At 40.4% G+C, this 21,761-nt stretch overlaps 1 protein-coding gene across 6 annotated transcripts in view; it reads left to right on the top strand.

Annotated features, from left to right (window-relative positions):
• The window catches only part of LOC106875851 (N-acetyltransferase ESCO1), a 52,748-nt gene that overhangs the window by 25,983 nt on the left and 5,004 nt on the right, over positions 1-21,761 (top strand). For all 6 annotated transcript variants that reach the window (XM_014924143.3, XM_014924144.3, XM_014924142.3 and 3 more), the window contains 6 exons: positions 5,713-5,776; positions 6,313-6,385; positions 6,814-6,945; positions 8,939-9,034; positions 10,380-10,457; positions 19,654-19,719. In XM_014924143.3, coding sequence (XP_014779629.1) covers positions 5,713-5,776; positions 6,313-6,385; positions 6,814-6,945; positions 8,939-9,034; positions 10,380-10,457; positions 19,654-19,719 — 509 coding nt within the window. The remainder of the gene's footprint in view (positions 1-5,712; positions 5,777-6,312; positions 6,386-6,813; positions 6,946-8,938; positions 9,035-10,379; positions 10,458-19,653; positions 19,720-21,761) is intronic.

Raw genomic sequence — 21,761 nt, 5'->3', positions numbered from 1 at the left:
ATTGAACTGAACTTTACACTTTCAAAACATCTAGAATAAATTTTAAGGACCACAAACCTAATTTTAATACTCATCCACAAGGCTGATTTGCCCATTGAAATCAGATATAGGTAAGATTTCTAGGTTTATTATTGATAAACATATTCCTAGGCTTAATATATTAATTTATTTTTATGGTCCAATTCCTTGGGGGTTTTTGATTGGTTCATTAAGGTTAAGCAATCTTTCTTAATTAAGCTAAATAAAAGAAAGATCAATAACGATACAAATGTGATAGGCAAAAATTTAAGTATTGAAGATGAACATATTAATAAATATAGGTCTGAATCTGTAAATACTGAATATGTAGTTGGTATGAATAATAAGAATAGTCATTATTATTATAAAATTAAGAATAAAAATTATGGTAGGGAAAAAATCCAATATTAATGAAGTTAATACTAATAAAAAGAGTGTATAAAGTGAGGTGGTGGAGGTCAGGAGAAAGTGACAGTAGTGTTAGCATTTGAGGAAGCGGGTGATTTGTGGCTGCGGTTCTTTGATGAAATGGTGAATGAATGGGACTTACATAAGGTAGATAAATTGGTTTTGGGCATGGGTGATTTTAATGGAGATGTTGGGAAATGGATCCAGAGCTTTGAGGGTGTGCATAGGGGAAATAGATATGAGGAGAGAAACGTGGAAGGAAGGATGCTGTTGGAGTTTTTTGTGATGAGAAAGGGTTGTGTGTGGCAAACACGTGGTTTAGGAAAACAGAAAAGGAAGGTGACTTTCAGCACAGGAGGGAATGAGACATAGATTGATTTTATATTGGTTGGCAGGAAAAACAGAAAATATCTGAGAGATGTGAAGACAATACCAGGGGAGTTGCAGCACAGGTTGGTGGTTGCTGACTTGGATAAGACGAAAATGTGTGAAAGAGAACATTTGAGAGGAGAAAGGTCTGGAAACTGAAGGAAGAAGAAACAAGAGCAGGGTTTGAGGAGAGAGAGTTGGTAAGCATTGATGCACCGGATTTGTGGAAGTCTTTTAAAGAAAGGGTACTAAAGGCATGTGATGAAGTGTGTGGAAGGACGAAAGATAGGAGTGGTTGAGGAGATACGTGGTGATGGAAAGAGGAGGTTAAGTCTGTGATAGTGAGGAAGGAGGCACACAAAGCTTTATGTAATAAAGGGACTGAGCAAATGAAAGCCAGGTATAATAACATGAAGAATCATGCAAAGAGAGTGGTTGCGAGATCTATCAGGAAGGAAGCTGAAGAGAGGTTGAGCAGGCTGGATGAGAGCCCAGATAGTGTTTAGGTTTATTAAATCAATGAAAAAAGATGGAAAGGATTTTGAGGGAGGAAGGTGCATGAGAGGGAACAATGGAAGGTTGAATTTTAGTGAGAAGGACAGGGTAAGAGTTTGAAAGGAGCATATGGAGGGAATTATGAACGAGGAGAATGAATGGGATCAGGGGGCGGAAGTTGTGGTGAAGGGGCCAGTGGAGAGGGTTAGTTGGGAAGAAGTAGTGGAGGCAATGAAAACAGGAAAGGCAGCTGGTCCATCAGAAGTAAGTGTGGAAATGATAACTGCAAGTGGTGAGATAGGGATTGTGATTATGGAGCTCTGCCATGGTGTGCTGGATGGAAGAGGAATGCCAGATGATTGGGCACTAAGTATGGTGGTACCGATCTTCAAGGGGAAGAGAATGCGATGAGTTGTAGGGTGTATAAGGAATGAAGCTATTGGAGCATGCAATGAAGATAGTGGAAAGGGTGTTGGAGAGAATTCGGAAGTGGGTGGACGTGGATGAGATGCAGTTTGGTTTTATGCCAGGTAGGGGGACAATAGATGCAGTGTTCATTGTAAGGAGATTGCAAGAGGAATACTGAGATAAGGAGAAGTTGTACATGTGCTTCGTTGGTCTGAAGAAGGCATTTGATAGGGTTCCAAGGAAGGTGATTGAGGAAGAGAGGTGTACTAGAGGTAATAATGAAGGCAGTGATGAGTTTATATGAGGTGGGTAAAGACGAGTTAGAATTGGATCAGAGGTGTTTGCGGTGAAAGTTGGTGTGCATCAGGGATCTTTGTTGTCACCGTTGTTGTTTGCAATAATGGAGAGTGCAAGAGAGGAATTGATAATGGAGATACTGTATGCAGATTACCTTGTTCTGATGAATGAGACGACGGAGGGATTGAGGGTGTAGTTTTGGAAATGGAAGAAAGCATTTGAAGGTAAACTTTGGGAAGACGAAGGTGATGGTGAGTGGGTTAGAAGTGTTAATGAGTAAGGTTGATCCATGTGGTGTTATTTACGAGGCGCATGTGTTTGAGGGATGAAGAGCATGTTCTGAGGACGGTGCTTGTGTTTGAGATAAATGGACTGAGAAAATGAGGTAGACTGAGGAAAACGTGGAGGGGACATATAGAGATTGGGAGGGTTGGCTTGAGAAGGGAGGACGCTCAAAACGGTGAGATGGTGTGAGGGCGGTTGCTATGGCATTGAGGTAGATCTGGCCATCTCTGTTAATGGGGACAAAACCTGGATTTAAAACACTAGATGATGATATAGATAATAGAAAAAATAGATCAATAAATATTATTTGGTGTAATGTTCCATTCTCATTCAATAGCTACCAATATCCCTCGAAAATTCTTTGCTGCACTAGATCAGTATTTTCCACCTTCAAGTAAAAATGGGAAATTATTTAATCGTCATACTAGGCGCAAGCGTGGTTGTTTGGTATAAAGCTTGCTTCCCACTACATGGCACTTTGGGCAAATGTCTTCTACAGTCCTGGGCTGACCAAAGCCTTGTGAATGGATTTAGTAGACAGAAACTGCATGAAGCCTGTCATATGTGTATATATATATATATATATATATATATATATATATATATACGATGGGCTTTTATGTTTGTGCATGTGTGTTTGTCCCCCACTACCACTTGACAACTGGTGTTGGTGTATTTACATCCCAGTAACCTAGTAGTTTGGCAAAAGATATTAATAAATAAGTACCAGCCTTTATAAAAAAAAAAAATGTACTGCAGTCAATTCATTCAACTAAGAATTCATCAAGGCAGTGCCCTGGCATGACCACAGTCTAATGACTAAAACAAGTAAAGAACATACTCTTTACATCCCTCAAACACATGTGCCTCGTACACAACACCGCATTTGCCGTTATCCTCCTCCCATATACACCACATGGATCAACCTTACTAACACTTCTTCTAACCCACTCACTGTCACCTTTGTCTTCCTGAAGTTTACCTTCAGTCTAATGATTAAAACAAGTAGTATAAAGTATTCAACCTTCTAGAAGTAATTATGACTTGGATCATGCAGTTAGGTCATCACCTTATTTTGATATTAATTGTATTAATAATAATAATAATAATAATAATAATAATAATAATCCCACCTTAAAGCCTAATTTGAAGTGACCTTATAGAAATTCTTTTAAATATGAGTACCACATTCAAGTGAATAAATCAATTGTAAAAACAAAATTGTACGCCATTTAGGAAATCTGTTTTTAAGGAAAAATATAGTCTATCAATGTAAGGAAATAACAGGGAATCGTAAGTATTATTACATTGGTTCATCTGCTACAATTTGGAAATCTAGATTTCATAATCATTCTCATTCATTTAAGTATAGAAGAAAATGTAATTCTAGGTATCTTAGTAAATGCATTTGGGATTTAAAAGATAGGAACTTTAAGCATGATTTAAAGTGATCCATTATTAGTTATGCACCATTGTAAAATATTGGTAATTCTCCATGTGATCTTTGCCCCAAAGAAATGTATCATATAATTACTTCTAAATTAATTAAGATGTTGCCATAAATTTTGAAAGGCATTCAAATATTTCAATTCTTAATTATAGCTTTTCATCATCATCATCATCGTTTAATGTCCACTTTCCATGTTAGCATGGGTTGGACGATTTGACTGAGGACTGGCAACCCAGAAGGCTGCACCATGCTCCAATCTGATCTCTCAGAGTTTCTACAGCTGGATGCCCTTCCTAACGCCAACCACTCCGAGAGTGTAGTGGGTGCTTTTACGTGCCACCGGCACGAGGGCCAGTCACACGGTACTGGCAACGGCCACACTCAAAGAGGTGTTTTTTACGTGCCACCTGCACGGGAGCCAGTCCAGCGGCACTGGCAACGACCTAGCTCGAATGATTTTCTAACGTGCCACCAGCACAAGTGCTAGAAGGCAACGCTAGTAACAATTACTCTCTAATGGTGCTATTTACAGGCCACTAGCACGGAAGCCAGACAGCTGCTTTGGCAATGAACACACTCGACAGTGCTGTTAGTGCTCCACTGGCACGGTGACCAGTCATCGAGTGTGGTTCAATTATGATTCACTTGCCCCAACAGGTCTTCGCAAGCAGAGTTTAGTGTCCAATGAAGGAGAGGTTGGCATGGGTGCCAGTCGTCGAATTTAGTTTGATTTTGATTTCAGATTTTAAATTTCAAATTCCAAATTGACTTGTCTCAACAGGTCTTCGCAAGCAGGGTTTTTAGTGTCCAATGAAGTAAAGATATGGATTAGTGAGCTGGCTACACTTCTGGCAGAGATCACAGATTATGTTCTCACTTGCCTTGCCGGGTCTTTTCGTTACTGCATATTTCCAAAGGTTCCGGTCACTGGTCATTGCCTCGGTGAGGCCTAAAGTTCGAAGGTCGTGCTTCACCACCTCATCCCAGGTCTTCCTGGATCTACCTCTGCCACAGGTTCCCTCAACTGCTAGGCTGTGGCACTTTTCACACAGCTATCCTCATCTATTCTTGCCACATGTCCATACCAGCGCAATCGTCTCTCTTGCACACCACAACTGATGATTCTTAGGTCTAACTTTTCTCTCAAGGTACTTACACTCTGTCGAATATGCACACTTACATTACACATCCATCAGAGCATACTGGCTTTGTTTCTTGCAAGCTTATGCATGTCCTCAGCAGTCACGGCCCATGTTTCACTGCCATGTAGCATGGCTGTTCGTACACATGCGTCATACAGTCTGCCTTTTACTCTGAGTGAGAGGCCCTTTGTCACCAGCAGAGGTTAGAGCTCTCTAAACTGTACATGGCTTGCACAGCTCTCACTAACCACTCATCTATCCCTAGTTTCCTCATTGACCACCAGATAAGGGAGCAGGGGACCCTGTCAAAGGCTTTCTCCATGTCAACGAAAGCCAGGTACAGAGGTTTATCTTTGGCTAGGTATTTCTCCTGCAGCTGTCTTACCAGCAAAATTCTGTCTGTCCGGGGCCCCTGTATCTCAGTCCACATTTGCTCTACATAGACATATTATACCTTTTGGGAGTTAGCATGATCCCGGGATTGAAAATCTGCTCTTCATTTGGTTCTTGAACATCCAGCAATGAGATCTGATTTAAAAGCATTTGGGTTGCTATTTTTAGCAGGTAAAGCTTGGCTGATTCATGCCATCTTGGTTGGCATTTGTCAGATGATATCAGAGATCAAGGGGGAGATAAAGGACATTAACTTTATTAATTTTTATGTTGAGATAAGAACTTTGGGAAAATTGACCAACAGTTGGAATTCAAATTGGGACTGGAACAATAGAATGATTGCATTATAGAATTAATTCTCATCTGTCCTTAAGTTCTGATCAAATACCTCCAGGGCATATAGTTGTAATAATATTAATGCAGGAACATGCTTTTTTTCTTTTGCAGAAAAGCCTCGCCTATTTCCAATCTTTTCCAACAGAAGGAACATGCTACGTCAAGCTTCTTTAAAGTGAGTTTTTAATAACCACAGCTTTTGTTCCTACTTTCTCTTGTCCTTCATATTGCTTTATTCTTTTGCTAGTCAGCCATTGAGCTGTAGCCATGCTGGAACACCACCTTTTTAAAGTACATATTTCAGTCTGTGAACTATCAACCTTTTGTTTGTTAAGTCTTTTGAATAGTACGAATGACAATGCATGTTGATACATAACCCCAGGCTGGTCCTGAGTCAGCAGACTCAGGAAATATATTCCTTCCATGACCATTCTGCTTTTTATGGATATCTGTGAAAGACTACATTATTGAATGGTTTAGCTATTATTTCTAGCCAGTTTATTTCCTGCACTCAGGCTCTCTCATTTTCTCAAAGGCTGGAAAATTGTCTACTAGAGCTGGGTACTCATACGTACACACTCACTCACATACCTGTTCAAGTTTCTGTGCAGATGTTAGTATTTACTAAATTCTTTCATTTAATTTTAAATTTTCTTTCTCCACCACCACTGCCACCAAACTAACTTGTTTCCCATCTGGTGCCAAATTTAGGGCTGCTTCTGAGAGTAGCATTCTGTTGCCGAAATTCATTAAAGACAGTGCTGATGCTAAACAGTTGACTTTGGTAAGTGTCATTTTCATATACCTTAACCATTTAACATTCAAATTACTTTGTCAAATGCAATGTTTTATTTATTCACAATGCTTTGAATTAATCATGCATTATTTCATAGATTTTGATGATGTGATGATTTATTTTTAGAATGGCATTCTAAAATAGGTGTAAAAGGTCAGACCTGGCTGGTTTAAACATAAAACAAATATTTGGGTTAGATTTACAAAAAAAGACCACCTTTGGTCATGAATGACCATGGGATTACAAACTAGAAAGTTCCTTATGTAAGACCAGCAGTTACTCATGCATACCAGCCTCCCCTTTCCACACCAATGTTATCTAAGGGAAAGGCAAAGGCTGTTTTTCTTTGTGGGGTAGTTGTAGTGGTTAAAGTACATTGGAGGGACAGGCTCACACGTCTTTTTATCTCTCTACAGGATGCCGGACAGAAAAGGTTTGGTGCCGTACAGTGTCCTCAATGCAGCATGTTTTATACAAGAGCTGACCCTATTGATGAAACAACACATGCCAAATTCCACTACTCACTGTTGACCACTCTCAAGTTTACGGTCAGTCTGGTTTGACTTATATTGTTGACTTGTGGTTTTTTTGTCTATGCAACATGTTCACATGGTTAGTTCACTTACATATTCTAGGATGTTCAGATGTTATTCACATAAATACTTGTATGTACTTATATTCAGAATGGACTAATATATGTTGTATTTATTCACACCAACATTTTTGATTGATTTTCAAACCTTCATATGATAACCATGCATTCACATGTAATTCATGAGTTAAGCTCTGCATATTTTCATCCATGTTCACACTTTGATTCACCTTTTCGTACTTAATCTGGCTTTGATCCACCCTTTCACATTTAATCAAGCTTAGATCCACCTTTTTACGTTTAACACATTGATACCTTATCACATTTTTTTTTTTACACTTTGATCCGTGTTGTTACAATCTTGTCACATTCATTCACATCTTGCTCTGCACTCACATTTGTCCACACTGTGATCCACATTCTCACTCATTCACACCCTAAACTATGTTCATTTACATGCTGAGTCATTTGCACTCCAACTTACACTTGTTCATGTCCCAACCTTCACTTGTTCACATCTTGACTTAACCATTCATATTAATTTAAAAAAATATATTTAATGCAATTTTATGATAAACAGCTTACTAGCCACAATAATAATGTGGTTGCTTCCCAACCAAATGGAGTCCCACTGTATGGTACCTTGGGCTGACCAAAGCCTTGAGTGGACTTAGTAGATAGAAACTGAAGAAGTTCATCAAATGTGTGAGTCTTGTTTTAATATCATATGCTTGTGAATAAGTGTCTCTCATGCAAGCACTCATTCATTTCAAATATCCTGTGAGAACATGTCTGGACAGAGACAAGTATTACCTTGTTTAAAAATGGGTGAGGGTTGGTGACAGGAAGTGCAACCTGCTTTAGAAAAATCTGCCTCAATAAATTCCATCCAACTCATAAACTAGTGAGGGTTGTAAACAAGTATTGGCCTTAAAAATTCCATTTCAACAAATTTTGTGCAGCTCATGCAAGCATGGAAGAGTGAGGAAGATGAATTGATGTAGTTTAAAAATCGGTTAGTAAAAGAAAGGAGACAACAGTTGAAAGTTTGAGAAGTACAGATGTAGATGCTTCTTTAACAGAGACCAAGGCTAGATATCATCCTTGGTTTTACATCCACTTTTTCATGCATGGGATTTTGTTGGAGTGGATTTTCTACATCAGATGCCCTTCCTGTCACCAACCCTCACCTGTTTCCAAGTAAGATATTTCCTCATGACTAGACATGTTTTTGCAGATGATTGCTGACAAAGAACACGTTAAAATTTTTTTTTAAATAGATTTTAAAGTGCATAAAGCTATGTCTAATACCATGTAAATATTGGGTTGAAAGACTCTTTTGGCTAGGAAAAGTTAATGACTGCCCTATGCCTGTCATGTCTACAGGAGATGTGGATTCGATATTTACGTCATTATTTATAGTTTTATGCATTTTGAGATCCACTGTCCAATAAAAGGATTATCTTTTATTTGTTTCAGTCATTCGACTGTGGCCATGCTTGGGCACTCCCTTGAAAAGTTTGGTTGTACAAATTGCCTCCAATACTTATTTTTTTTTAAGTCTGCTACTTATTCTGTCAGTCTCTTTTTGCTGATCCACTAAGTTTCTGTGACGTAAATGAACAAATACTGGTTGTCAAAAGGTAACGGGATGGACACATGTATATGTGTTTGTGTATGTATGTTATATGTAACAAACTTCTTTCAGTTTTCACCTATCAAATCACTCACAAGGTGTTGGTCAGCTCAAGGCTATAATAGAAGACACTTGCCTGAGGTGCCATACAGACTGAATCTGGAACCATGTGGCTGTGAAGCAGATTATCTACAGTGTATTGATGATGATGATGATGATGATGATGATACCCCTCCTTCCCACAATCTTCATATTTACTTGTAATTCTGTTTTGTTTTTATTTATTTATTGATTTTCTTCCTACTAATTTCAGGGTTGGAAGAAAGAAAGAGTTGTCCAAGAATATTCTGAAACAGGATGTCGCATCATACTTGTTCTCCCCGATGACCCAAAATATGTTATCCGCAAGGTAAGTTGTGGTTGTGCTGTCAGAAACTATTTTGGGTATTTTTCTTAGTTTTTTGTTGTTGTAAATCAGAAATTTTTCACCACAAACTGTCACCCTTAAAATGTACTTAACTCTATGGTATAGGCCAATCTTGGGATCTTCTGTGAATGTTTAACCTGCTACAGGTGGTAACCAAATTCACTCGAATCACATCTGACCATCTTTAAAAGAAAGTAAGGCAACAGGAAGGGTGTCTAGCTGTAGAAAATTTGCATCATCGTCATTGTAATCATCACTGAACATACGTTTTTTATGCTGGCATGAGTCAGTTTGACAGGAGCTAGATGCTCTTCCTAACATCAACCACTTTACAGAGTACAGGATCTTTTTATGTGGTGTTGTGATCTGTGCAAGCATGGGAAAATAGATATTGAAATGATTTTATATAAACGTCTTTTTCAGAATGGTGAAGCTTGAATTAGATAAAGCTATAAATAATAGCTTGGGTTAAAAAAAATAAATAAAGTTGAAGGCTGCCCCTGGGATCCAGACACAGATTTTCTATAAATATGACAGCTGTTCTACCATTTGGTCAAAGCAATCCTTTGAATTTCTCTAACCATTTTAAAAGTTTTGTTCTTACCAGCAAGAATTGTATGTTGTTGAGGTCATGATTCGAGAGACATAGTAGAAGTGGATTTCTAATAAAATATTTAAAAATGGAGAAGATAAATCTGGAAGCATCTCTTAAAGACATCCCCTTACCCACACGTCAGGAATATATTAAAGATGTATATTCATTTATATATATAATTCAAATATTAATTGTAATAAAAGGGTAAAATCAACAATTTTACCAGGTGGTCAGTGCAGAAATAAAAACCTCATAGGTAAATTTTACAAAATATTTTATAATTATATACATAATTATAACAAGGGATTGGCTTTATGCCTCACCATGCACTGCAAGAAATAGATGCTAAAGCTTTTATTACTACCTTAAAAGAAAGATGTGAATTCTACTTTGCAGTATATTTTTACGAGTGTGGATGAATATTGGTCATACGATGTTGCTGATCGCATGCATATTTTCAGATACTCGTAAATTTATGCTATGGAATTCTGTCGCTGATGAGAGCAAAAGGTAAAATATTTTTTACTTTAAGCTTGAAACACGATCTTGTACGCAGTTAACCAAACCTTGTTGATTCATTATTTTTCTTTTGCTCACCTACAATATAGTGTGTTATTCTTGGAGATTTAAAACTGGTAATAGGGGCTTTAGCGTTTATTTCTTGCAGTGCGTGGTGAGTTGTAAAGCTGATCGCTTGTTATAATTATGATGATATATGTTACTTTCTTTCAGGTGGAAGACCTCAATGAAGTAATGGGCCAAGAACTTGGGTTTCCTGATAGCACTTTATCATTCCAATGTAACTACAAGGTACATTTATCTTATCTATAAAAGGCAGATTTTCTCTGTGTGTGTGTATATTATTAAAATTCATACATTCACACAATTCCAAATTTCTTGAATGAAAGAATCAGAATCAATATTCTAAATACAATAAGTTAGGTCACAGCGTCATTTTTTCAGTCAAAATAACTCCTAATTACGAATAAAATCCATAAAACTACATACAAAATTACTTTGCCCCTCTAAAACAATCTACTTAACTATTTCTATTCCTCTTACAAATCATTTCAATTGCTACTTTCTCTTATGAACACTTACGAACGATCCAAGAAAAAAGACGAAGAAACGAAGGAAAAAGAGTGAGAGACCAAATAAACAGACACACTACCAATCATACGTAAATACACACATATATATGTACCTATGGTTACCAATGACCTCAATCTAATTGGCGGGAATTGTTATTTCTAATTCCATCCTTTTCCATGATAACAACAAAAAAAATAGCGAGACATCTTTTTCAAATACGATCAACAAACATTTATTCCCTACAAACTGAGTTTTTTTGAAAATCTTTTCGTAAATCTTGACATTAACACCCGCACAATTACTTACCTAACCCTAACACTAATGAAAATGTGCGGGTGTTAATCTTACAATTTACCGATCTTTTTTAAAACACATTTACTTACTAACATTTTTTTATTTAGTGTATATGTGTGTGTGTATGTGTGTTGCCCATATTTATATATATACACTTAACACTTAGTTGTGGGTTGGGAGTTTGATTGGCAGAGGTCATTATTATTGTTATTATTTGAAATTTTTCCCACAAGGGCGGCTTGTGGCAGGTGGAGAATAGTCAATTATATCGACCCCTGTGTTCAACTGGTACTTATTTTTTAGACCCCGAAAGGATGAAAGGCAAAGTTGACTTCGGTGGAATTTGAACTCAGAACGTAGAGATGGGCACAAACCTCCCGTCGCAACACTGATTCTGCAGAACAGGGTTGAGTGTGAAAACCAACTTTTAAAGTGTAAATATAGATGTTTTTGAATACACACTCATACATACATACATACATACAAATACCTGTCATTCTCTTCCAAATACGATCAACAGTCAAACATTTATTCTCTACAAACTGAATTTTTTTAATATCTTTCTTAAAAATGCATTTACTTACTACCATATATATATAGAGAGAGACAGAATACACATTAATACACACATACATACAAATACCTGTCTTTTTTTTTTTTTTTTAGTGTGTGTGTGTGTTGCCCATATATATATATATATATATATAGTTCAAAAACACAATAACAAAGAAACAAAAAAACAACAAAGTGAGGACGTGATATGGATAGTATTATTGGACGCTCAGGAAAGGAAAGAGAGAGTGTATGATGTTTCGGGCGTAGCCCTTCGTCGGAAAGATGGAAAGTTCGGAGAATGGAAGAACGGAGAAAGAGGAAAATGGTACCGATGCCCACGAGGTTACATGATGAAAAGACCGGAAGAGGAGGTGGTGGGGGAAAAGTTCTTTCTAAGATAGGAGAGTGAAAAAGGGAGATGAATATCGGTGCGCGTGCGAAAGTCTGCGAGTGTGTGTGTGATAACAGAACGTGTGTGTGCGTATGTGTGTGTGTGTGTGTGTGTGTGCATGGTTTGGTGGTTTATCTGTTAGTGTGTTTGTGTGTGTGTGTGTGTGTGTGTGTATGACGTAGTGGAAGAAATTAGTAGCAGGACTGGTTAGTGGACGCTGTAGATAGTGTAGGTAGAAGGTCAGCAGGTGGTTGTTTGGGTGTGTGTGTGTTCGTGTTTGTGTGGGGTTGTCGGTGTTAGGTACGTGTACGTGTGTGTGTGTATTTTGTATGTGCGCGTGTGTGTATGTGTATGTTTTATTGTGCGTGCGTGTGTGTTTGTGTGTATGTGCGTTGCTGTGTACGTGTGTGTGCGTGCGTTTGCTATTGTATATGCGTGTGTTGTTTATGCCCATGTGTGTATGATTGTATGCGTGTCTGTGTGAGTGTGTAGTGTTGGTGAGAAGTGTGTGTGTGTGTGTGTGTGCGTGTGTGTGTATATGTGTGGATGTGCGTGTGTGTGTGGGATAGTGAGTGTTAGGAACGGGTGTGTGTGTGTTTATGTATGTCTGTATGTGTTTCCGTGTGCGCGTGTGTGTATATTTTTTGTGCGTGCGTGTATGTGTATATTGTGTATGTTTTCGTGCGTGCGTATGTGTTATGTATATGAGTGAGTATTTAAAGTGTAAATATAGATGTTTTTGAATACACACTCATACATACATACATACATACAAATACCTGTCATTCTCTTCCAAATACGATCAACAGTCAAACATTTATTCTCTACAAACTGAATTTTTTTAATATCTTTCTTAAAAATGCATTTACTTACTACCATATATATATAGAGAGAGACAGAATACACATTAATACACACATACATACAAATACCTGTCTTTTTTTTTTTTTTTAGTGTGTGTGTGTGTTGCCCATATATATATATATATATATATATATATAGTTCAGAAACACAATAAGAAAAAAACAACAAAGTGAGGACGTGATATGGATAGTATTATTGGACGCTCAGGAAAGGAAAGAGAGAGTGTATGATGTTTCGGGCGTAGCCCTTCGTCGGAAAGATGGAAAGTTCGGAGAATGGAAGAACGGAGAAAGAGGAAAATGGTACCGATGCCCACGAGGTTACATGATGAAAAGACCGGAAGAGGAGGTGGTGGGGGAAAAGTTCTTTCTAAGATAGGAGAGTGAAAAAGGGAGATGAATATCGGTGCGCGTGCGAAAGTCTGCGAGTGTGTGTGTGATAACAGAACGTGTGTGTGCGTATGTATGTGTGTGTGTGTGTGTGTGTGTGTATGACGTAGTGGAAGAAATTAGTAGCAGGACTGGTTAGTGGACGCTGTAGACAGTGTAGGTAGAAGGTCAGCAGGTGGTTGTTTGGGTGTGTGTGTTCGTGTTTGTGTGGGGTTGTCGGTGTTAGGTACGTGTACGTGTGTGTGTGTATTTTGTATGTGCGCGTGTGTGTATGTGTATGTTTTCTGTGCGTGCGTGTGTGTTTGTGTGTATGTGCGTTGCTGTGTACGTGTGTGTGCGTGCGTTTGCTATTGTATATGCGTGTGTTGTTTATGCCCATGTGTGTATGATTGTATGCGTGTCTGTGTGAGTGTGTAGTGTTGGTGAGAAGTGTGTGTGTATGTGGGTGTGTGCGTGTGTGTGTATATGTGTGGATGTGCGTGTGTGTGTGGGATAGTGAGTGTTAGGAACGGGTGTGTGTGTGTTTATGTATGTCTGTATGTGTTTCCGTGTGCGCGTGTGTGTATATTTTTTGTGCGTGCGTGTATGTGTATATTGTGTATGTTTTCGTGCGTGCGTATGTGTTATGTATATGAGTGAGTATTGTGTGTGTGTGCATGTGTGTATATGTGTATGTGTGCCTGTGTGTATGTGTGTGTGTGTGTGTGGTTTTATGTATGTGAGGGGTGTGTATGTGTGTGTTTATGTGTGTGCGTGCGTATGTGTGTTATTTTGTGTGTGCACTCCTGTGTGTATGTGTGTGCATGTGTATGTAGGCGTGCGCGTATATATGGGTGTGTGTGTGTATATATGTGCGTTCGGCTATGTGTGTGTGAGGGCGCGTATGTATGTTTGTCATGTATGTTGGCGGTATATGTATGTGGGCGGTATATATGTAAGGTGTGTGGGTATTTGTGCGTGTAAGTAGTGGTGAGATAAAAAGTAGAAAAAAGTAAGTCTAATAACAAGAGAATAATGGATATAATGTAAGGGGGACGAGGGGGGGGTTAAAAAAAAAAAAATTATGTAAAGTGTTGCGGGGACGTAAAGGGGAGAGTCATAAGGAAGAGAAGGCTGTGTTGAGTCCGAAGGGGAAAGAAGAATTAAGGTTGAAAATGTAGCGTTGCTCCAAGTGGAGTCGCGAGGGAGTGGACCCATGGTGCAGGGCGAGGCCAAAAACGGAGATGTTAGAGGGAGAGTGGTTGGGCAGTTGGAAGTGACGGCCGACAGGGGAGTCCGAACCTAGCCGAACGTCCCTTAGGTGTTCGGTGAAACGGTCGGCCAGCCGGCGGCCCGTCTGCCCCACGTAGAGTTGGTTGCATAGGGTACATTTGATGCAGTAAATAAGGTTGGAGGAGGTGCAGGTGAAACTGTGTGGAATGTGAAGTGTTTGTAGGTTCGATCCGGTGACAGAGGTAGTGTTGGTGATGAAGGGGCAGGTGTGACAGCGGGATCTGGAGCACGGGAAGGAGCCGGGTGGGGAGGAAGAGGAGAAGGTACTGTGGACCAGTAGATCGCGTAGGTTGCGGGCGCGTTTGAAAGCGGATAGGGGTGGGTTGGGGAAAATGGGGTGGGTAGTGGGATCGAGCTGGAGGCGACGGAAGGCCCGTAGGATCCTCCGACGAAGGGGTAGGGTGGCAGGGTGGAAACGGAGTGGGAAGGGGGTACGGTTAGGGGATTGGTGTGGGGGAGGAGAGAGGGCGGCGGTGCGGGCGAGGGCGGATTGGACAAGGTGGGAGGGGTATCCTCGATGCATGAACAGACGAGCAAGATACTGGGACTGGGTCTCGAAATCCTGGTCCAGGCTGCACAAACGTCGGAGGCGGAGGAACTGGGAGTAGGGGATGGCTCGTTTGGTGTGGTATGGATGGGAGGAGGAGAAGTTGAGGTAGAGGTGGGAGTCAGTGGGTTTGAAGAAGGCGGAGGTAGTGAGAGAGTTGGAGGGGGGGTTGATGGAAAGAGAGATGTCGAGGAAGTTGACAGAGGTGTCAGAGATGGTGGAAGTAAAGTCAAGAGCGGGGTGGAAGTTGGAGAGGAAGGAGATGAAAAGGCAGAGCTGTTCGCGGGAGAGGGAGGTGGCTCCTATACAGTCATCTATGTAGCGACCGTATAGTTCCGGGGTCGGACCGGAGAATTGGGAGAATACTTGGGCCTCAATGTAACCAACAAAGAGGTTGGCGTAATTGGGCCCCATCGCGACCCCAGATTCCTGTTGGTAGGTATCTCCGGCGAACGTGAAGCAGTTGAGGGTGAGGACGAGTTCTGCCAGACGAAGCAGGGTAGGGGTGCTAGGTGTGGGGTCAGGGCGGCGGTCAAGGAAGTATTGGAGGGCTGAGAGACCATCGTTGTGTGGAATCACCGTGTATAGGGATTTGATGTCCAGGGTGAAGAGGAGGTGTGAGGGGCCGGGAGGGAAGGAAAAGGAATTGAAGAGGCGAAGGGCGTGGTTGGTGTCGTGTATGTGGGATGGGAGGGCAGCAACTAACGGGGATAGGATATGGTCGAGGTATTTTGAAATGAGTTCGGTGGGGCAATTGCAAGCAGAGACAATGGGGCGGCCAGGGTTGTTAGGTTTGTGGATCTTGGGAAGGAAGTAGATGGAGGAGGTGCGAGGTGTGCGGACGATGAGGTTGGTGGCGGTAGCGGGGAGAGCAGAGGAGGAGATGAGGTCATGGATTGTGGAGGACACAAGCCGTTGGTAGGAGGGGGTGGGGTCGGAGGGGAGGAGGCGGTAGAATAGGGGATTGTGAAGCTGGCTGAGCGCTTCCCTCCTGTAAAGGTCCGTGCGCCACACCACCACTGCTCCACCTTTGTCCGCCGGCTTGATGACGATGTCGTCACGGCGGCGGAGATTGCGGAGAGCGACCGATTCGGCCCGGGTGAGATTGGCCCGGAGGGGTCTTTTTTTAAAGTCGAAACGCTCGACCAACGCCTTACAGTCATCCACGAACAAGTCTAGGCTACTGAATTGGCCTGGAGGCGGCGTCCCAGGTCCGAGAAGTAGTCCCGATTGTCGGGACGCTGTGTTGACGTATGGAAGAACGCGCACAGTTTGATGCGGCGCAGGAACTGGCTGACATCAGTGCGAGTCCCGAATTCGTCACAATGGGGCGTGAGAGGCGTGAAGCGGAGGCCCCTACCAAGGAGCGAGCGCTCAGCGGCGGACAGGGGGAGATTGGGTGGTATAGTCACAACCGTGTGAGGAAGCGAGGTGGTAGGGTGAGTAGGGTCGGGAGGAGGAGGTGTAGAGGCGGGGGGAGGAGGAGGAGGGGGAGAAGAGGTGGGGTGGGGTTGGGGTTGTTGGAGGTGTGGGGAGGTGATGGCGTGGGGGTTAGGATGTCCGGGTGGGAGGAGTGTGAGTGTGTGGAATGGGCGGTGGAGGGGGGCATGGAATCGGGAGGGGGAGCTGAAGGGGAGGGTGTCAGGGGTGCGGAAGGGTGGAGGTTGTGGAGTTTTTTATTTTTTGTGTGTGTGAGGAAATTGTGGAGTTGGTGATTGAGATTGAGGAGGAAGCGGAGGATAGGTTGGGTGAAGGGTTGAGGGCAGAGGGAGGAGAGGAGGAGGTAAGCTTGGGAGAGTTGGTGGTCAATGGAGTGGAGGAGGGAACGGATGGTGGCACGGATGATGAGGCGGGAGGTGCGGGCAAGGGTGGGCTCGATGAAGGGGGAGCGTGGAATTTCAAGAGGAAGCCACGGGGTATGACGTGATGGCGGAGACAGCGGCTGAGAAAGTTGAGATGGCTAGTGTGGCGGGTCTTTTTGAAGAGCAAGTAAGAGAGGTTTTTTGTGGGTTGCAAGCATTGTGGGGGAAAAAAAGAAAGAAAACGGCGAAGAAGGGACTGAAGATGTTGGGTGAAGGAGTGAAGGTCAGGCATGGTGAGAGGATGTGAATGTCGGTGTGGGTGTTATTAGTGGTGAGACAAGGGAAGGACGAGAAAGGTAGAAGGAGAACAGATAAAGGTGAAACAAGTCGAAAAAAGTGTAAGAGTCACGGACAAATTTTGCTGATGTTCAATCAAGGTTCAGGAAAGGCAGATCCAACGGGAACAGTAATCCAAGGTAATCCGGCGGTTGGGTACATAAAATCCAGTTGAAAGGCCAGGGTCCGTGTGAGTGTACGTCATATAGTTCAAAAACACAATACACTTAAGACTTAGTTGTGATCTGAACATAACCGCTTCTGACACAGATGATCAGGAGCCCTTTTGGGCATCTAATTTTCCTTGCTAGAAGGATTCCCGACCCATAGGCAAAGGGGGATTGATGATGGGGGTGGTGTTTTCAAAGGGCTGGCATGTGCAATCTGATCAAACTCCCAACCCATGCGGTCATTATTATTATTTCATTGGCAGAGGTCATTATTATTATTTGAATTTTTTTTCCACAAGGGCGGCTTGGGGAAGGTGGAGAATAGTCGATTATATCGACCCCTGTGTCCAACTGGTACTTATTTTTTAGACCCTGAAAAGATGAAAGGCAAAGTTGACTTCGGCGGAATTTGAACTCAGAACGTAGAGATGGGCACAAACCTCCCGTCGCGACACTGATTCTGCAGAACAGGGTTGAGTGTGAAAACAAACTTTAAAGTGTAAATTTAGATGTTTTTGAATCAGCAATATTGTGTTCGGTTAAGTCCTATTTGGGGTGAAAAATCAATAAATTGATTCCTTATGGAGTTTTCCATTTAATCAGGATAAAATTTGAATCAATAAACCGATTCCTTATAGGATTTCCCAATAAAATTGCCTACACCCCATTTTCAATCATAACTTTTACCAAATTTTGATGTTTTTTGTTCAAACTTGATGCCAGCATTACTTAGGACTCATGAGATCTTTCAATGCTTTAAGTTCTCCAAAAATGAAAAAAAAAAAAAAAATCGATGACTGGAAAAAATCGATAAACCAATTCTTTATGGGATAACCCAATCAACTTGTCTGCAACTCATTTTCAGCCAAAAGTTTACCAATTTCAACACATTTTGCCCAAATTTGACATCGATGTTACTTAGTTGGTTTCAAATAAAGAACTTGATTACCTTAATAATCCTAGCTTAATCCCGGGTAAAGCCGGGCTATACTGCTAGTTTATTAATAAAGTTAAACACATCTTAATGATTTGTCGATTCATCTTCTCTGCTCACTATTCTTATAGCAGACATGCGGATAGTTCTTAGGCACCTTCTCCAGAGAGCAACTTTCATCGTCAATTTTAGCCATCAAAAACTATGGTCATTATCCAAAATCATCTTATCAGTCTTCTGCAAGTTGTAGAGTCTTTAGATGACTCTTCCATATGGCCCTATCAGAAGCAACCATCATTACTCTTTTTAGATGGATTCCCAAGCATGACCAACTAAGACTACAAATATTACCCAACCATCTTGTTCTGGTCTACCCCTAAATCACTTGCCAATTGGCTCAGTTTGAAATTCTATCTTGTGATTCTTTTCTACTTTATGCTACTCACATCTGTAGTACTGGAACTGGGACTTTTCAATATGGATAGGTTAAAGGTTGAATAGGAGAGACTCTCATCCCTTAGTTACACACACTGTTGAATGATGACATTATTCCAGAAATCTTTCACAGCAACCCTATTTTGGCCACTTATATTCACAATTGTACTCTTTGCCTTTGTTACTAAAAAGAATGCTTGTTCTTCATTTTACAAAAAGTTTTGATGGGGTTGGTGTTTTTTTGAGCTGACAAGTCCTCATTTTTTTATGCTGTCTTCATGGGGGCAGGGCACCTTACTACTTGGCTGTGGATTAGGAGCTTGCCTGTCCTGTGTATCACATAATACACAAAACATACTTCCTTGGTGCCCATGTTTCATATATGATACATTTCCAATTTTTTCCATCACCAGAGTAACTTAGGAAAGGAGAGCTTTATATTACTTAGAAACAAGGGCTGAATAAAAGTCTGGAAACAAGCATGGGCATTTAGAATGCTCATGAAAATGCTCTGGACAAGCAAAGGGTTAATTAATAATAATGTTCCTCTTTATTAAGATATCCTCTTGTTGCTGGATGATGATGGTGGTGGTGGCCCCTAATGAGATGTTGAGTACTGGAGCACATTGTTTTTAACATTTTTCCTGTCCAAATCATTTTCATAAATTTGTCCTAAACATCAATGTTTATTTTGACTGTTAGTTAACTCTTGTTTCATACGTTCTGAGTAATAGAAAGCTTTCCTTTACATAAACTCCAAGTTACACTGGTGGTTGAAAAAAAACTGTTAATGAAAACGGTTAATTCCAATTGATAGAGTAGCCCCTTTCAGAACCAGCTTTTTGTCTTTTTATATTACATGAATTGGCAGATTAAAAAAAAAATATTTTAATATTTTCAAGTCTCTCTCACTCTCTACTTGCAGATCTTCCTGTATATCTCTGATGAGAAAAGAATTGATGGTTGTTGTATTGCTGAAGCAATTAAAGAGGTATGTCAGGATCAGTGTGTGTTAAGGAAGTTTTGTAGGGAATGAGAGGGAGTCGTGATATATTTTTAGGCTATTCTCCCACTCACTCTCTTTTCCCATTAGTGGTGCAGTTGGCATTGATGTGGCTAGTGTTCAGTCTGAAAAGCGTGTGTATAGGAGAAATTGCAATAAACACAAGTTTATATTATTTGTTCTTTTATATCTGTGGTTCTCAACAAAGGTCCATACAAGATTTTATTGTTAAATTCTAACAATAAATTGGTTATGCTTCTACTATACTCGAAATATTTTATTGTTTTTATACAATTCTTTATAATATTTAATTATAAGAATACAATAGACATTTTCTTAACATAAAGGGCCACAAGAGTAAAACAAATCAAAGGAGTCCATAAGGTAAAAAATGGTTCAGAACCACTGCTTTATATGTTTCATCATTGTGATTGTTAGGAAGTCTGCATTACATGCTTAATTACAATAGATCACCAGGAATACTTTATTACATTCTGCTACAAAGATTGTCTAGAATTGACTAGATGTCAAGACAATTTGTATTATGTGAGGAAAGTAGAAAGCAAGCAATTAGCGAGGAAAGTTAAAAAGGGCTAAAAATAATGACAACAATAGAGAAAAAAGAGAACAAATCAAGATTGTAATTGAGGAAAGGGAAGAAGGAAAACTAAGTTGGACAACTGTAAAAGGAATAATTTCTACATTTGTTCTGCACCCAGAACCATGCTAATAGCCTAGGAGTGAAATTTTAAGATTTCTCTGTTTTCTGTGAATTGATTTTGATAAAACTTTTCCCAGCTGGTTTGCACCCTATGGCAACATCATTGTTATGTTTTTATTATTCTGTGTAACGTCCTTTCCTTTTTATTTCAGATTCTTCAGTTTTTGGGTGAACCACACCAGTAGCTTTTGAATGAAAATAGCCCATCTAGACATTTTTTTCAGAAAATGAAGGGTAATGATACATATTAAGCATACATTGAGTATATATTTAACAAAACCATAACGATATGATAACATTTATTGACATAATGATTATTTAGCCACATGAGTGCCATTTCGACGGATAACTTCAAAAACCCTGTTAGTCATGGAATCTGTCAATTTCTTGATAGTAGCACGTTGGAGTCCATCAGCATAAACATCTTATTTAATGAGGGACCAAAGATTTTTGATAGTGTTGAGATCCAGAGATGCTAGTGGCCACACCATCAACCTTTTACCTTGTATGCTGTAAGACTGCGAATATTTGGGTGGTCCTAGCAGAGTGGGAGGGAATATGGTCATGCATGAATACGAGATTCCTTAGAAGTGACAGCAGTATGTCATCTAGCCAGTGATCCAAGACCTTCAGGAGATTGCGGTAGGTGGCTGTAGTCACTTTAACCTCTTCAGGCACCCTGACTGGGTCAACAAGTCTGTCCCCAATGACACCAGCCCACGACCACCCTGTTGTTGACGTAAATGATGGTGATACTCATCTCCAAAATAGACCCAACCATCAGGTTTGTCAAGGGCTATCCTGGTTTTGTTTGAACAGAACACAACTCGTGTCTAACATCATGTAATTTTGGGTTCACTGAAGCCTCAAACTCCTATGAGGAGGCAGTTTCAGGGGTCCTTGCACAATGGTCCCAAAATGCGATTTCTGTTGGTGTTTGGTACATGAAGTCTGGAGGCAATGAAAATAACTTTGCTTGTTTCTCCAGGTTTCCCACATAACTTGGAGCCAATATTCCTTAAATCCTAGCTGTCATAGTCTTGGAGGTCCCACAATCAGATCGTTTCTTTCTTGGTGCTCATGTGGCTAAATAATTTATCATGTTAGTAAATGTTATAATATTATTATGGTTTTCTGTTAAATATATACTCAATGTATGCTGAAAAAAAATATCTAGATGGGCTATTTTCATTAAAAAAACTGAAGAATTTGAAATAAAAATAAAATAAAACAGAATAATGAAAACATAACAATGGTGTTGCCATAGGATGCAAACCAGCTGGAAAAGGTTTTATCAAAATTGATTCAC

This window comes from Octopus bimaculoides, chromosome 23 (assembly GCF_046866305.1).
Source record: "Octopus bimaculoides isolate indiv1 chromosome 23, ASM4686630v1, whole genome shotgun sequence".
Classification (NCBI taxonomy): domain Eukaryota; kingdom Metazoa; phylum Mollusca; class Cephalopoda; order Octopoda; family Octopodidae; genus Octopus; species Octopus bimaculoides.
The sequence above is the reverse complement of the archived record's forward strand: the minus strand, read 5'-3'. Positions and strand labels throughout refer to the sequence as shown.